Source organism: Syngnathus floridae, chromosome 18 (genome assembly GCF_059516105.1).
Source record: "Syngnathus floridae isolate MCC-2025c chromosome 18, RoL_Sflo_1.0, whole genome shotgun sequence".
NCBI classification, from domain to species: Eukaryota; Metazoa; Chordata; class Actinopteri; order Syngnathiformes; family Syngnathidae; genus Syngnathus; species Syngnathus floridae.
Window position 1 is genome coordinate 4,128,495 of NC_142430.1, and position 17,970 is coordinate 4,146,464.

General features: G+C 47.4%; 1 protein-coding gene across 31 annotated transcripts in view; it reads left to right on the forward strand.

The window, feature by feature from the left end:
• The first annotated feature begins 519 nt into the window (after positions 1-519).
• Positions 520-17,970, forward strand: part of tcf7l2 (transcription factor 7 like 2) — a 68,864-nt gene continuing 51,413 nt past the window's right edge. For 4 of the 31 annotated variants that reach the window (XM_088359532.1, XM_088359528.1, XM_088359536.1 and 1 more), the window contains exons 1-3: positions 533-1,299; positions 1,498-1,564; positions 1,686-1,810. In XM_088359532.1, coding sequence (XP_088215658.1) covers positions 1,111-1,299; positions 1,498-1,564; positions 1,686-1,810 — 381 coding nt within the window. In that variant the 5' untranslated portion in view covers positions 533-1,110. Of the gene's footprint in view, positions 1,300-1,497; positions 1,565-1,685; positions 1,811-17,970 lie in introns of all 31 variants that reach the window. The other 27 variants (XR_015853953.1, XR_015853955.1, XR_015853954.1 and 24 more) reach the window with 16 other exon arrangements.

The window sequence follows — 17,970 nt, forward strand, 5'->3', positions numbered from 1 at the left end:
GTTGCAAAATGGTGCCAAGTAAAGAAAAAAAACCCTCCAAGCATGCACGTTTCTTCTTTTTTGAATGTGCTGCAGTTTCATTTTTGTCCAGTCCACCTGCAGAAGATGACGATACAAAATGGAATTTAAACAAAAGACTTTGAACAGCCGTGAGGAATTCAGGTTAGTCCCACAGGACATCTCACCTGCCACTCAGGAAGGGTGCAACATGGAAAAAAAAAGAATCTCTGTGAGGAAATGTTACCTAATATGATGAAAAAATAGATCACTGCACACCAAACAAGGGTTCATCGTGCTTTTTTCCCTCTTCCTTTTTTTCCCAAGCAGGCCTTTGAGCAGAGGAAGATGGTGAAATATTTAAAAATGTAAATATATGTGAGGGTGAGGGAATGGTGAAGCTCGTTCTTGTTTGAGCCCGCCCATGTGTGCTTTTATTTTTTTTTCTCATGTGTGCAACAACTCCTTTTCTTTTTCCTGCAGTGTTGCCTTCACTGTCCTGTCTCACATGCTCCATCACAGCCGGCTTCCTCTCTCTCTCTCTCTCTCTCGCTTTCTCTCTCTCTCTCTCTCCTCCTCTTTTTTTTCTATTTATGAAAACGTCACTTCAAGTCCCTCCCTGTTTGAATCTCATTAGTTTCTTGTGTGTTTCTCCCTGTCAATAATCCCGAATCCAGACTCTCTCTATTTCCATCCCTCTCTATCTGTCAATCAGCGCCGCCTTTGAACTGAAAACCACTCCGACCAACTTCAACTCTCTCAATCCGAGCACCGCGGCTCCTTCTCCGGCTTCCCCTTTTCCACCAAGAGCGCCCTTCTTTTTTTCTTTTTGGGACTTTTTTTCTGTGGGACCGCGAACGCCACACGCTGTGTGTCTCTGCGTGCGGGTGCGTGTGTGTGTGTTTTTTTCCCCAACTGGAGGGGGGCAACGCCACCAACGACACCCCCGAAGTCGCGGAAAGTGGCACTTTTTTCGACGCCGAGGGGTCCTTTTTCGAAAAAGAGCAAAAGTTTCTCCTTTTGGAGATTTTCCCCCCACCACCACTACCGAGAGCAGCAGCAGCAAGCTAGCCGCCTTTAGTGAAGCTCGTGGGGGGGAAAAAGCGCAGCGACATGCCGCAACTTAACGGCGGTGGAGGGGACGACCTGGGCGCCAACGATGAGATGATCTCCTTCAAAGACGAAGGGGAGCAGGAGGAGAAAATCTCAGAGAACTCGTCGGCCGAAAGGGATTTAGCGGACGTCAAGTCGTCGCTCGTCAACGAGTCGGAAACAAATCAGAACAGCTCGTCCGACTCGGAGGTAAGTTTGGAGCTGCACGCAGCTGCACCGCCGCCACCCCCCGGACAACTCCGAGGCGAGTGGCCGCCGCCTGCGGCTTGTGAGGCGGCTAAACCGTAGCGAAAGTTATGCCTCGGGGCCCCGCTAACGCAATTTCTGTGTTTCACTACTGTTTGGTTTTTACTTTTGTCCCCCCCACCCACGCCAACCTCTCTCAAGGCGGAGAGACGGCCTCCGCCGAGGTCTGAAACTTTCAGAGACAAAACGCGAGAAAGTTTAGAGGAAGGTGAGTTATTGGTTTCCATTTGAGACTCCCCCGCGCTTGTTTGTGTCTTTTGGGTTATTGTTAAAAAACTTTTGCCCCTTTCTTCTCTTTCTTTCTGCCTCAACCACAACCGCCATGTTAGCAGCGAAAAGGCAAGATGGAGGGCTGTTCAAGAGCCCACCGTACCCGGGCTACCCGTTTATTATGATCCCCGATCTCAGCAGCCCCTACCTCCCCAACGGATCACTTTCCCCCACAGCGCGCACAGTAAGTTGACCTCTTTTTATCGGTTGTTTTCCCTGCAACACACCGACGCGACACGCGAGCGAGCCTTGCCACCGGCGGCCGTCTCGGGGAAGGGTGCAAAAGTGCAAATGTATTGCAAAAGTCGAATTTTTGCCACTGTCCGTGAAGTGTACAGTTGGCGCGGCTGTCATCGCTGCTAGCATGCTAAGTGGCTAACGTAAAATGGGCAATAAGTTGCTGTGCATATTTAATTTCATGTGTTAAAATAGTCATCGTTATTATTCATGATTAAAAAAAATAATCACAATTGCAATGCACTTCTTTAGTTAATGAATGATGCATTTGGCTTGTGTTTGTTCAGCCCTCATCAAAAATGCCCTTTTTTCCTCTACAATGTGAAAGCTGCACCAATGAAATATGCAAATGAGCTGCAAGTGTGCTGGTATTTGCATGTGGCCCAAAAAAAAAAATATAAGAGGAGGTAAAGCGCTTATCCAACCATTTAAATTGTTTTCATTCATTCAGAAGATTGTTTCTATTTTATTCGGTGACATCGAGCGTCTGCAAATGTAAAGTTCATCAATAAATTCATGTTATTTATTTAGCTGGGCTTTAATTATGCACCTCGTGGATTCCCACCGGGGCTCCGGCGAGCCTTAAGCGCCGTTACCCCCCTTCACCCACCTTCCTCCCTTTTTACACGCTCCCCTTATTTTATTTTAAACGTTTGCAATTACAAGTGGAGCGCTTTAGGACCTGTCATCTCATTTTACAAGGTTAAGGCGAAGGCGAGGCATTTAGGAAATTGGAACCCTGCAAGCCGCAATACACCCCGCACCCCCCTTTTCTGCACCACCTATTTTGTTTCCTCCATTTTCTATTGTGCGCACCTTGTAAATCAATACTTGTACGATGAGGGTAAAATTGTTGCTCCCTGCTCTTATTTTTTGTGAAATCATTTACTGTATTTTCTCATCGAAAAGAAAAACTATTTTTCTTGACCACACCCCTATTCTTTTTTAATCAATCGCCGCTTGTCATTTATTGTCATTAAAACCGACACACGCGCACTAATGTCAAGCACAAGGAGTCCCGTGACGACGCGTTGCACTTTGCTCTTTTGATTTCACCTTGGCGTCATCTTTTTTTTATATCCCCCATTATCCCTTATAGCAATTTCCCTCCATTTAAAAAATGTGATTCACTCAAAAGGAGCATCTCCTTCAATTTAAAATTTTTCTCAATTAAATGTCGCTACATTTTAAATTCACTTGTTGAAATTTCCGTAAATAAAAAAGTGTTAATTTCACACAACTCTAAATTTGAAGAAATTGAAAGAAAATAATATGGTGGAAGCATGGAGGGTTTCGTTTTCTTGCATTTTATCAAGGTGGGTCTAAACAAAATGTCTGCGCTTGTACTTCCTCGTGCCTGCGGATAGTCTGTAAATAACGCCCCCCCCCCAACATGCACCCCACTGTGTCTAAGCCATTAGCGTCTTTGAAGTGGTCGGTGGCTCTAATATCAATTTATTCGACTCCGAGCCGCCATTAATAATTCACCTGGACATTGATTAGCTGTCTGTTAGGCGGCAACTCGCAACCATGATGGAGGAAAAAAAAAGGATTTGGATTTGGGCGTCTTTTGTTTTTTTAAAGCTGAATGGCAGGGGGTGGGGGGGGGTTAACATCATTTGCGTGACCTCTAGTGGGAATTTGTTTAGCCAAGGAAAGCCGAGTCCAAAGAAGCTGACAACTTCGTGCCATTGAAGCATTTTGACGTGTCCAGTCGTGGACAAAAAAAAGCAACTTGCTGGGCTGCACTCGGCCTTTTTTTTTTTTTTTTTAATACGGTGCGTCCGTGTGGGCTCACGTGACCTCAACAGGTAGATGCCCCCCATCCATCCGTGTTGACCCACCCCATGGAGGGTTGGCTACGGGAATGTATTCGCATAAATAAAAATACCTTCATTTTTTTTTTTTTTAAAACACACCCGTTTCTTATTTTCTTCATTTGAATAATGCATGTGGCTTTTTTTTTTGTGGTCCCCAGCAACACGCGACGACAGGATCCTTTTGTATCCGTTCTAATTGGCGCTTGGAGCCACGGTATCTCAGCTCAACATGGCGGCATTGTCGTGACAACAATGCGTCATCGTATGGATTACGTTTGTTTGCCCTCCTGTAAATGGATTTTTTGGGGGATTTGAAGGATTGCGTGTGTGTGGGTCGGGTGCCGGTGGCTGTTCGACACCTTATCAAATTGGCTTTACATGCTAATGGGGTCTAATTGGTGTCTGCAGGGGAGTTGGGGGGGGGGGTGTCAAAACCGCGGAAAGTTGCAGTGCCCCTTTTGTCTTGCAAATCACTTTTGTTGACAAAAAAAGTACGGCGGTGGAACCTTGGACATTTTTTTTTCCCCTTTTCCACGTCTCGTAAAATCTGCTTTGCATTTGACGAGTTAACTTTGGGGGGTTGGGAGCAGGGGGGTCTGGCACACGCAAACGCCGGCGGGCCTGCGAGACATTAGCGGCCTCGCATTCTCTCGGCTTAATTAGTCCAAAATGTAATTGTTCACGCTCTGCCAACAGCGAGGAGAGAGAGCGCGCTAGAATTTTATTTTTTTTCATGATTTTTTTTTTTTTAGCAAAACAATAAATCACTCGCATATTTGCGCCGTGATTCACGTGGAGGCTCGACCTCTCCCCGGCTCGACATGTGGTAAATTGTGAAGTCAATGAATCGCAGATGTAGGGCTGCAGGAGGGAAAGAGGGGGGGGGTATACGTAAGGGGAGTTTGGAGAGGCAGTACAGTAAGCTTTTGTCAGTGCCTGGCCAATGAATGGGAAAGATTCTTGCCGTAAATATTTACCGACAAGATGTGTGTGTGGAAGTTTTTATTTTCTTCTTCCCCATCATCTGCTCGCGGAGCTTAATTGTCTCATTCGGAGGATGTTGGCGGGTTGAGCTGTCATCGTCTAAAATATTTAAAAATAAAAATGTGCATGTGTTTGCCATCAGATTTTTAACTGCTGCATTGGCAGCGCTAAGAAAAAGGAAAGGGGAGGGGGGGTGAATTCAGCATCGGGTTTAGATTTTTTTTTTTTTTAAATGAACTTTATTGACACTATTGTTTTAACATCTTGACATAATTTTTAGTTTTATGTCGACAGGCTTGCACAAAGGCATTGGTTTAGCAGCTGTGCGCTAGTAAGCCCCCCGCCTGCCCGCCCCCTTTTTAGTGTACCCCCCTCTTCTTTCAGCCGCACTAACCACCCACCCTCCCGCTCTCGCTTGCTCTTTCTCCCGTGCATTTCTATAGCCGCCGTTGCAGCAGCACACAAAGATAGCACTGTACATTGAGAGCGCCAACTTTTGTCATCCTGTTAAATATAGGTTCCATCCCCCCCAACCGCCCCCACCACCAGGCTGTTAAAGCCGTGCGTGTTTACGTGCCTCCGTTTTCTTTCATCCATCTGTTGAATCTGCAGTCAAAAGTTTTCGGCTGAGTGAGCGAGTGAGCGGGTCTCTAACTTTACCTCCCCTCACCTTGAATGCGAACTTGAAGCGGGCCCAAGAGATCACCATCAAACTGCTCGTCAATTGCGTCTTTCTGCCGGGGTCGCTCCCGAGCGCCCCTTAAGCGCTGCCGCCGCCGCCGCAAACTAGCGGTGGTGGTTTGGAGACTTGCTCGAGGTTAAATTCAAGTTCACTTACATGAACTGAAATGTGACAAGTACAAAAGTTGCATTTTCTCTGTTCCCCAATTGGGTGGGAGTCTAAATCCATCGTTTTGGGGTTGCTTGTGGTTAAAATTCAAGTTCATTCACACGGGGGGGGAAGCAGTAGAGTGGGAGGGAAAGCGCAAGAAAGCGGGAAATGTGTTCGAGTGGGGGCGGGGACGCCGCCAAAGCGGTTTCAGGGGGCAGCGGCGTGGGTCTGCGGGGTCACGCTCACAAAAGCCGCCTGAATAGAGTGCGTCATTGCTTTTAATGGCGGGCTAATGAGAGCGGCCCGGTTCCATGTCCAAGCATCATTGATCATGCCACGTCCAAAATATTTCAATCATTTTTGTTGACCTACTTTGGCAGCACGGGATTGTGCTCCAAATAAAAATAATGTGGTCTTCACAACGTTTCTCACCTATTTTTAGTATGTCCGTCGGCATCTGCGCTGCCAGTCATTTTTCTATGCTAATAATTTAGATGTGCCACTTTCATCTCTTGGAAATGGGCTTCGCTGCGTACTAAACGCAGATGAAACTCCGGCCTGTGTATTTTTAATCTACTAATTAAACTTTTAATTGCTCGGAGGAGTTATGTACAAGTGTGTAAAGAAAAAAAAAAAAACCTTGACGCGAGGGCACTAATGAGGCGATCCGCCATGAAAGGTGGTCGACGTGTAGCCACATGTTAAAGGTGAGGGAGATTTGCCAGCGCGCGCGGCAATAAATTAATCTGCTAATCTACGGATTATGGCAGGATTTGCACGTTAAAAGACAGGAAAAACTTTGCGCCACGACTTGGAAATGCAAAAGGATAATAAAGTAAACCCCCTTAGTCTGGAAGAGTGTTCGATTTTCCTGTGTTTTTTTTTTTAATCCCTTCCCTCCCTCCAACGAACAAATTCCAGCGGAAAAGTAGATTAAGAGTAAATTCCAATGTTGGCTCCAAAAGCAGATGTTGGGAACCTATTTACACAATAAAAGGGACGGACAGCTGTCAACTTGTGTACAGCTCCAGATAATGCGAACAGCTCGTTGTGGCCCGAGCACGCCAATCCTTGTAACGAAGGAAATGGATTAAGATCGCTAAGTGTTTCTTTTTTGGCGCATTCACTGATGCCTTGGTTAAACTCCCAATTAGTTTTTTCCACAGCCATCTCAAAGTGAATGTTAGCATTATGCTAGCTTTTTTGCAGCATGGGATGATAAACGTTAAACACCATCAAATGTCTGCCGAGCTAGCCTCAGGTTGTTCATTTCGAGGTCCAGATATCGCAAATCCAGTCGCTATTTCAATCAATGGAGGCCGTCCACCCGTCCCGAGTTGTCACTTTATTCATTTGGACAAATTGCATCACCCATCAGGCGGAGGTCAATTCCAAAATTGAGCAAATTGACTCGCAGCATCAAGTGAATTGTCAATTGTCCTCCTTCCCTGGAGGGCTCAAGCGACCACCGCCATCCAGCCAATAGGGACGGACGGACTGAATGATTGACAGAGAGAGCTGAGTAGGCCGCCAGGTGGTTTGGCACTTTTGAGGCGGAAGACCATGCAATCTAGTCACCCTGAAATGACTTGTTTGATTGGAGTAATGACCAGTCGGACGCGGCGGCGTGCGGCTTTCACCGCGTTTCCGTCGTTTGTCTCGCTGCAGGCCCGAGATGAGCCATGCCGAGCCCAAACGATGACGGATATATTGGCTCTCCTGTGTAAAAAGAAAGGAAAGAAAATAAAGAAAACCCCGCAGATCTTTGAGTCTCCGCACCTTGGGCTATATCTTCCGTAATGACGGGTCTGGAAACAAAAAGTTTGACTTCAGCAGGTTCCCAAGTGGCAATTTCTTTTCCTATCTGAGGGAGTGGGACACAGAATTTTTTTGGTTTAGTTTGGAAGCCACATAAGCGGATCAACCCCTGTCGAGGTCCAAAACGAACACCGCAAAATGTATTGTTGCTGATGCTATCCGCTCAGGACAAACTCTGAAATAACGCAGTGTTCCGAGTCTGGACACACAAATGTGAGCCGTTCCGCTTAAGTGGCTTAACATCATAAAATCAACGTCTCCGATAGGAAGGTATTTTAGGTCCAAATCTATCGGCACGCAATCCAAAGGTTGTCTTCCAATACTGCCTATGAATCAGAAACCGCCGCCCTCATAATGAAAGTTGAGATTAGAAGTTGGCATCCCCGTGTCGCAATGGCCTGTGTGTCATGTGATGCATGTCGCAGTGCCCTTTAGAACCTGCAGGCTCCTTATCTTCACTTTTTACAGCCCTTTCTATCTTTATTGCCCGTCGCACTTGTTCATATTTGGAATATCAATAAAGATAAGTCATCCGCTTCGTGACAAATTGTGGAGGAGAAGACTGGCCGGGTCATACCTCGCTGGCTCGCTTTCGTTGGCCTCATCCCCCCCCTGTCTGGCACGTCCCAGGCAGCAGCTGCACAAGAATGCCATGGACGCTGTTTGAACAGTGGCTTGCCTCAGGAGCGTAGTGCAGGGAAGGAAGTAGCTGCATGTTTACATAGTTGAATTGTCCTTTGCCCTCCCCCTTCCTCCCCCCTCTAGTGTCTAATGCACTTCTGTTCAAACATTCCCAAGTGTTGAGATGACCCCAACTGAACAAGTGCTCAATGCTTGCCTAGCACTGTCTGGATGTTTGGCTGAACGGAGGCATGCACTTTCTGGACTGCGCTAGAAAGGCTGCGTGTTTCGAGACAGATTAAGAGACGACGCGTTGTCCGACAAGGACCCCGACATTGACATACAGCCCAGTCGTCAAGCTAATTGTTGTTTGAATTACCTGTTAAGATCCGATGACAAATGTCTCGCGCGCTGGCCGCCAGAGCGGAAAATGTTTCCAGGGGATTGGCATGATCTTTTGCGAGTGTGTAAACCTGGCTTCAACAAGATGGATAAATGCAATTATTGGGTAGACCTGGAGTGGAGGAAATCCATTTAAAGCCCGTAAAGCTCAGCAGGATCCGCGCTTAATTCATTTGGCCAATTTGCGGGGTGATGTACGAGTGTCAGGGCACATTAGTCAGGCTGGCCGAGAAGTGTGTGTGGTGAATCACCGGTGCAGATGGACGTAGCGGCCGTGTAGAGATTACGGAACGCAAGTTGCTCGAAATTTACTCGGTGGACAAAACAAATGAAGCTTGGACACGGAAGTCACAAAAGATGCAGTGTGTGCACCGTGCGGGATTGCATGGCCAATGAGGTGGGGAGACGCGGCGGCGGTCCGGCGCACGCCTGAGTGAATCCAAGCCCCATTTACCGCGCTCAATCAGGTGCCGTCGTCTCTAGCCTACCCCGTGTGTCCAACCCCAGACAAAGATTTTTCTGTCACCAGATCACATCTCAAGATAAAGCACTGCCATGAGAAAATTGCTCTTGTGGTGATGTAGATGTTGCATTCCTCCTTCCCCAGCATACTGAGCGATGCTGACGCTACGTTTATCGTCCGATCGGAAAGGTTGTCTCACTCGTCAACGATACGCTGATGGTGGAAATTTGCTTAGTCTGCTATAGTTTCGCCAGAGTAGACGCACTCGACACTCGCAAGAGCTGAGCGCTATGCAAAGACGGCGGTTAGCGCAGTTGAGGGAAGCGTGGTTTAAGCCAGCGTCTAACTATCAGACATGCGACAAAGCCCTCTCTGGCTACGATGCCGCCGCATAAGTGGTTCACATCATTCTGAAGTGGCTCTTGTCAGGTTTGGATGCAGAGTGCTCGTGTTAGCATTTGTCACCTGACAGAAATGCGGCCAGGCCGGGTGTGAACGCCGAGGCTTATCCGAGACAGGTGCCGGTGCTGGTCCACGGCAGCTGGAGGAATGACTTAAGGCTCGGGGTCAAGTTCAGGTCAGAGGCCTTGGCTTGAATTCCCCTCTTGACCGGACAGAAGACTCGTTGAATTGCGGCGGCTGAAACGAGCTGAATGCACCTTTCTCAACCAGTGAACATCTTTTGGTCACAATCTTAGTCCCTAATACGGTCGGTAGGATCCAAAACCAGACTGAGTCGATTTTTATGCCGTGTTGTAGTTTGCATGCAAAAAATGACAGTGGCAGTAACTTTTGCTTCGTTTGTCAATTTCCTTGGGAGATTTGAATTCCTTTATCAGTGGAGATTCTGTTGACATTCTTGAGACACAATAAAACATTTCAAACATTTTTCAATACCTTGTCACGCAACCCGATCAACCACCCTGTGGGAATTTACAAAGTGTCTCGCTGATGCTCATTTGAACTATTTATGTGCCAAAAATTAAAGAGTCAGATTACCGTCCAAATATCCAAGTAGGTGAGACGGTGATTCTGTTTGAATTAATACTAGCAGCTCGGTTATCTGACCTTTAGACCCGAACTTTATATTATGCCCTGAACAACACTGCGTTCTTTGAACAGAAATTTTGCATGACGGCAACACAAACATGGAACACATTAGCAATGGAGCAGAACTGCAGCGTAACGGTCTATGGGCTGCCACAGGAAGTCTCTTCGGGGCACTCCACCTCATCCTGGGGAGTGTGAAAATCCTGCGCTGTAACTTTGCATGTGCATATGTCATCATCCCCCCCCCCCCCCCCCCCCCCCCCCCATTTCGACTGCTAGATCCCGCCCAAAGTGCTTGCCCAATCTCCAGGGAGAACAACTGTTTCTGCTGTCTACAGAAAGCAGGAGGAATTCCCTGCCCTGACTGGGAAAAGGGAGAACTTGTGGAAGTTTTCTATACGCTCCAGCGGATCGTTTTACATCGGCGGACCAGTCGTCTTTACACAACTGTTCCCGGTTAGTGGCGGGATGCCAGTCCTACTTTGGTTGCCAGTTGGACAAATGTTTTTCACTACCGCTGGATTTAGTTTCACACTATGCAGCTCAGTTGTGAAGGTATTCAAGGGATCATTTTCAGTGTCTCAAGTAGGGATTATAGGGAAATTTTCAAAACGTCACCTGGAGAACATGCAAGGAATTCTGAACGTATTTTTGGCCAGTCAGCACAGATAAGGCAGAAAGAGCCCGACCCCCCCCCCCCTTCTGGCTTTGGAGCAACAACAAAATGACAAACTCGTCGATGAGACTCTCCTTTGTTGGCTCCTTGGTGAGGTGACGAGATGCGGTCAGAGATGCCGGAAAAAGTCAACCTCTAATTGCTTCCAAATGATGATTGAGGCATCAGCATGGGTGGATGCTGCCATGGGATCGCTTCCACTCTGGGGTTTGGAGCTGGAAGGAGTGCAGCCCACTGGGATTGCTCCCCAATGACAAATGGTTGTCATAAAATAGACCCCCGTTACCACAGAAAATCCAACTTTTCTTGGCATACGTTGTGGAGACAATATTTTCTTCATGTTTGGAAGCGGTCTTGTCGTGTGGTTTCCTCGCATGGGCTGCCTGGAGCCGACTGCTTCCACATTAGCCTTCTGCTCTGGTTTTAGTTTCAAGAAAAATACAGCTTGTGTATTCTTCTTAATACCGCAACGATCAGTGCCAAATTTCCCCACACAGTCATCCCCTTGTATTCTCAACTCTTTTGCGAACTCAGTCCCAAACAAGAGGCACACCTGCCCTGTCACCCACTGCTGCCTTTCACCCCACTTGTAGCGGACCCATCCAGTACTCGCCTCGCTTTTCGGCGTGCCGCGATTTAGCAAATCACGCCAGTAATGATTCAATTGGGCATAAAGTAATTGCGAGGCGGCCTGCTTGCCATCTGTCCGTTGAGATTAATACTCTGTGTAATTAAATGTGACCTTGGGGGAGATGACCAGATTTAAAGTTTGAGAAGAAGTACAGCGATATAGATACACTGGATGATTTTCCACCCTGCCTAAGAACGGTGGCGAGGTTGAGACTGAAGATTGACAGTCCGTGCGGCGTGTTGATAGCCTCGACGGCAACCGCTGTTTTAACTCTTATTTTATCTGTGGTTTTTGTACGGACTCCTGAGCTTTGGAAAGCATCCAGAGACTACAAGGCCTGCTTCTCCTCAGCACTCCTGCGGGGTCGGCGTAAAGGACCCTGCAAAGCTCCGTTATTGGATTTCAGGCCTGATCTGGTTGTTTTTGCAGCGTAAACAGGACATTAAAGACAGGGGGGTGCTGGGGGGTGGGGGGAGATGGTGAGCTAATGAGTCTTTGTGTCAGTGTGAGCGCGGCGGGGGGCGGCTGTGCTTGGAGTTTTCAAGCCTTATCCCCTGCATCCGCCATCACGGTGGCACGCAGTGAAGAAGAGGAGCCTCCACCCCTGCTTTCGTCAACAGAAACAACAGATCTGTAAAAGACATTAGTATGGTTCAGTTTGTGCCTTGCAATACTTCCGCACAGTTGTTCTGGGGAGGAACAACATCCCTCTGTCTCGGCCGTACTAAAATAACCAATTTAATTGCTATGGCTGTGTTATGGTGTGGCCGCCTCATGGCAGGCAGGCCCGATTGAGGTGGCACCGACTGATGGGGGACAAGGCGATGAGCTCCTGACTGACCTCCAAGGAACTTGCAGGAACGGAGCGCTACTGTTAGCACCCCCCTCGGTCCAATTTGAGAGATGATTGTAGGTGTAAATGCAACCATCCATCCATTTTCTTGAGCTGGAGTCTACCAATTGAGAGGTGGCTCACACCTTAGTTATGTTGCCCCGCCAATTGGAGCCCACTTATTAACAAACGACCAGAATTGGTCTCTATTTATAGTCTTCAATGATGCTGGACTACCCTGAGAAAATTCACCCAAGCACAGAGTTGAACCCCAAACCTCAGGGGCAGACGTCTTGACCTCTATACCACCATGCCGCCCAAGGTGTAAATCAGATCAGCATCCCATCAATTCAAGTTAAACATCTGCCCAGCATAGCTCTTCTCAACTTGTCTCTGCCAGGCATCTACCCTTCAAACTGCCTTAGAAGAAGACAATACTCCAATTCCAGCAGCCGGAAATCCCTCCCCTGCCATCCCTCTCTCAGTATGTGCTCTGATTACCTCTCCAAACTGGCAATAAGTTGATTGCTTTACAGAGATGATGTAAGCCTCAGCCCTAGGGTACATCAGGTTGGATTTCTCCTGCTTTATCTTGTAAAGCCTAAATTAACAGCTGGTTTGGTCTGAGTTCTCCCGGATCTGACTAAAGGATTAGGCTCGGTTCTCATGCGAGTCAATCCAGTTTGATTTATTGCAGGTCTATCAAAAAAAAGATCAATGGGAGTCCTTTTGAAAGTAAATCCTTAATCGCTCTTTGCACTTACGTGTCATCATAGTGATTTTTTCTCTCTCTCGTTTCCTATTTCTCACTCCCTCATTCGTATTCTTTCCATACACCTTGTCTGCCCCCCCACCCCTTCTCCAACACCACACCTTCCCCCAATAGTGATCCGCCCCACCAACAGTATCAGGGTAGCTGGATAGATTTTTTTTTTTCTCCAGCTCTCATTAGTGAGCCGTTCAGGCAAGGCAGCTCCAAATCGGACGTTAGCATTCCGTGGTCGTGCTCGCAACCTTTGTGCTGCTCTTGTTTTGTCTTCACTGAAACTTTCCTGTATTAAGCCCGTCACTCATGCCAGGCTTGGTAATAAGGAAGTTGAAGAATTTATGTGTTTGGTTCTTCTAACCTCTGACTCTGTGATCCATATTTATGAACACAAGACTGAAATGACAATGCTAACGAAAAAACAAAAAGGTTCTGGGTGGGATGCTTGGTTACTTTGGTTATTTTGAATACTTTGGTTCTCGTCCAGCTCTGTTCGGTTCAGTACGGTACACATTTTTTCAAGAGTATTACATAGCAGACGCGGCAAACACAAGCCAGATCAGTATTCAATGTCATGCTTTTAAGAAACATGACTTCATAAATCCAGTGCAGGGAGGCTTGATATGACCTCACCGTCCAAGCGTGGGAACGTGTCCAGTCGCTTGTGTTGACGACACCGTCCTTAATGTTTTGAATGATTCCTAAGGATCCTGTTTTCAGATTGTCCGGCAATCGCTCACACATCCTGCGCCACAAACCGATAGGTCGGAATTTATTTGCCAGAGACGATCCGGGCTAAATTCAGGTGTGTCACGCTGGCACACTCGGTCGGCCCAGCTGACTGGCACACAGACCCGGCCGGGGTTCTGCAGGGGTGGGGTGAAGCGGGCTGACAGGATACGTGGGAAGGAAGGGGCTTGCTGTCAGCCAGCTGGACCTCTTAATCCCACAGCCTTGGGGAAAGGGTGTGTTTGAGTGTGTGTGTGTGTTTTTGTCTCCTCGTGTCAATTCTAACACACACCTCTCGCAGTACTGCGGCCCAGCTGAGTCCACGCGTGTGTGTGTGTGTGTGTGTGTTATTGCCCCACTGAGACCAAGGCTTGTTTACCGTAGTCCTGCTTTTTAACATCTCTCAGCACTGGAGGTGAATTCTAAAAATTATTTAAAAAAAAAAAAAAGAGAATCGTTTATCGACCGTTGCCGTGTCAACGCATTTTGGCACGCTGTAACTAAGAAGCCACTTGCATCAAATTCTTCTTGTCTACGTCATCTTTAGCAACATTTCCTCCTTCTTGTATTATTTTTATTGTTATGCTATATAGTTTTACACTCTCTCTCTTTGCATATATCACAAGCTTGCAGGCTAAGAGCTCGGGACTTCCCCACACCACACACTCCAAGCGTTTGATCGCTTGCTTTGGAGGTAACATCAAACGGCGCAGTGCAGAAAGGCAGCTACTACTGTGAAGTTCAATGTTCAACTTGATGGCTTGGCTGAGGGCTTTTCCCTCCCTACCACCATCCCAACCCACCCCCTCACGCTCTCTCCTCCTCCAGCCTACCACCACCACGCCGCTCCCTCGATCCCTCTGCTGCATCTCTCAGCTGACAAAAAAAAAAGCCAACACAGTTTGCAACCGAGTTTTTTTTATTTATTTATTTATTTATTTTTTTATACCTTCGACCTCACCTCTATAGCGTTGAGGTTGTGCAATTGCAAGACCTCCTCCCCACCTAAATTTCGTGAGTACACAAAGGTATTGCCGTCTGACCTTTCTGGTTAGAAAGTGCAGCCTCCTCGTGTATATTTCAGACGGTTGCATCAATGCCAAGCGTGAGTGAGTGAGGCTTGCTGCAGGAGGGTAACGGCAACATAGTCTTATTCGGGGAATTCATCTTCCCCGTGTTTAACTTGGAAGACTTTGACTGACTATTGCACAAGTAGTTCACCCCTGGAAATAAAAATGGCACCCATTGTCCATTTGTGACCGTTATCTGCCACCAACTAGGAATTAGTCAGTCTCCGTGCCTCGATAGAAAAGACGTTGCCCCAAACTGCCGCAAACATTTTTTTTTGGTGGTTCCCAACGAGCAGCATTTAGGCGAGTGTGCAATCCAGATCGTAGCCTGGCTCCGCTCTGCTTTTGCAGCATTTAAATGACTTAAGACCAGCCAAGGTGCTCCACTAAATGCTTCTCTCTCTTGGTTTCTTCCGCTCTTGCTTTCGCTTACTGTCTTGCTCTCTCACACTTTCATTCTCAAGCTTCCTTGTCTGACTGCCAATTAGCCCAAAAAAAAAAAAAATACAGTGTGGCCTGCTCTTCTTCTTCCCCGCTACACCTTTCTAGATAGACGCGAGCATACGTGCATGTTTGGGTGTATCATTAGCTGGCTGTGCGGGGAGGCGTGCGCCAGCCAGCTTCTGCTGCCTTATCTTCACGTCAATCACGGCATACGTACTTGTGAGATGTAATGATCTCCATCCAGGCTGTCGGTGCGCGTTAGCGCCCAGCTTCCCTCGCCCCCGGAGCGAACTGTTCCCTTGCTAATAGATGCAAAATTAAGCTGATCAATAGAATTCCTGAGCTCATTATTGACACGTTATCTTCGGCGTGGGATTTTTGTCCAGGGGGCAGGTGTGTGTGTGGAGGGGGGGGAGTTGGCAATGCAGGGCGTGAAGATACAAAAGTGGGAGGGGGCGGGAGAATATTTACATGAGTCCATTAGCCTCGCACAACTATCGTATGAAATCCTAAAAGGAATCTTATGTGTTTATAAATCCATAAGTTGTTGAAGCTGTCTTTGGGACTTGAGTCGCGATCCGCCTTTTGTGATAAATATTCCGAGCTGGACTGCTTCCAGGTGCACTTTCAGGTGCCAAAGAGATCAAAAAAATCTGGCTGGGTTGCTTTTGTGAGGATTAATTGCCTGTGTGTGTGCGCCGTGCCTCCTGCGTGATACTTTGGGATTGATGAATATGTGTAGGTGGATTGTTGCGATAGCGCGGCGGCGTTCCCGGCGAGTCGGAAGTCTTTGTTGAAGCCTGAGAGTGCACACATTGTCTCCCCGGTGAGGAGCGGCTTCCTTATATCCCGTCTGCCGTTTAACTAATTCACAGCGAACTCGCAGAACAAAAAGGGAAAGAGAAGAAAAAAAAACACACACAGAGAAAAAAACATCAAGGGCAGCTCTCCTCGTAGCGCTCTAACAAATAACGACATTCTCCGGCAGCGCTGCACAGTTCACACCCTCGGCTCAGCTCGGTTGCCGCTTCACCTTTTTAACTGTGAGGGTTGCCTGCCCTCCTTCCAACACTGCCTCCTGGTCTTGCCAAAAAGAGGCCTGCAGAAGGACCCACACCAATTGGTATTGATAAATCACACGGAGAACACGTTTCATTGAAATTCGGGCAACGTCACTAAACTGCAGCGGTGTTTGGGACACTTGGAATCCATGTGTGACAGGCTCCGGAAGACGGAGGCGGACCGGTAAATCTAGTTTTGGTGGCGTTGGCACTGGTAGATAGCCAATTACACGATGACGGGGATCGTTCACGTTCATCGTCACGGGATTCTTTTGAACGACCTGCTTGTTGACCGCAAATGTCTCTAGCGCTCGAGCCAAAAGAATAGAAGACTTGAGTGTGATAATTATTATGATTGTTTCGTTTTATGTTTAGCCAACTTTTTGAGAGAGATTGTTAGCTAGCAGGATTTTTCAAAACATCGTTTGTTGGCCTTATTGGTTTTTTGTTTGTTGATTGTTGGTTAGTTTGTCAAACATATTTCAATTGCGGTTTGTTAAGTGGCACAATGGGGCAAATGTTTTAATCAACACCTGCGATTATTCCAAAAACCTTTCAGACCTGTTGGTGAATTATTAGTGCCAAAATATTTTGAAAAACATTTTTTAGTTAGGATGACGCCCGAAATGTTTTTGACACCCTTGTGATTTTTGAGACCTACAAAGGCCAGCTCTGTTGGCGTAGGAAGCGGCTTAAGGAAAGTGTCGCCCGATGCTAAAGGTGCCAGCCAAGGCCCGTTCATTAGTCAGGCTGATGGAAGCCTCGCCATCTCCTGCTGGCCCTCCATCCTCCCTGTCGCTATTTATAGAGCAGCCAAGATCCTCCGAATCGCACGGGATGAGGGAAGGAGAAGGGAAGAGTTTGAAGAAATGCAACACTGTTGATTCCTCTGAGGCTAATTGAGAAGGTGGTAGATTGCAATCAAGTCACGCGTTCTATCATTGCACCCTACACTTTGTGGAGTCATGGACTTTATTCACGGCCAGTCAAATCCAGTTCAACTATTTTTACAATTCTGAGTAGATCTTTTTCACCATGTCGCAATAATTACTGGAGAGCAGAAGTGATCTCCGGCGCCATTTTGTTGTTATTGTTTTCAATCGCTTGCATTCTGCGGGCATTTTTTCTTTCTTTACAAAGTGGCGAGCAGTTACACAATCTTCACCATTTACTGGCGACTCGGGTCGGTATTTGTCTAGCACAGTTGTCCGCACCTGTTAAGTCAACAGTAGAAGAGCCAAAACTGTGTTTATCTCGCCAGCTCAGCAGGACAAACATTCACGACAGGATGGGCCGAAAGTCAAGTGTTTCTTGACGGAGTTTTAAAAGCACTAGATTGGGTCGAAAGGTCATCCATCCATCCATCCATTTCACAAACGGACATTTCTGTACGTCGGTGGCAGTCAACAGTCGGATTCTAGATGACAAACGTAAACGTCCACAGCGGTGAATGAATATGTGAGGTCGAGCGTTGAGGTTGAACAACTTTACAAGTGTACTTTGACAACCAAGCCTTGGTTTCAAGATGCAAGTCAAGTCTGCATTTGGTAGCGAGACAGGAGAGGCCGCGTGGGCATCCCCCGTCGGAATACATGTTTATTTGTAAGAGTCAGGCCGAGCTCCTCCCGCAAGGAAGAAGAGAGTCTCTGAGCTGGTGCATTTTGGACCGGCACGGCGGCCCGATCGGAACCCCTCCCCCCTCAACCCCCCCGAGTGGCTCCGGCTTTGGAGTAAGGATAGGCCCAGCGGACCCATTCCTACCCCGGGCCTTCCCGTATTCCACCTTTATTTTCCTGCTTGCGGAATGCCTCTGGCTATCAATGCAGGTGGGGTGTATTTTTTTCCCCCTCCTTCTCTCCAATATTTACTCATAAAATGTGTATTAGCCAGACCAAAGCTGCCCGTGTT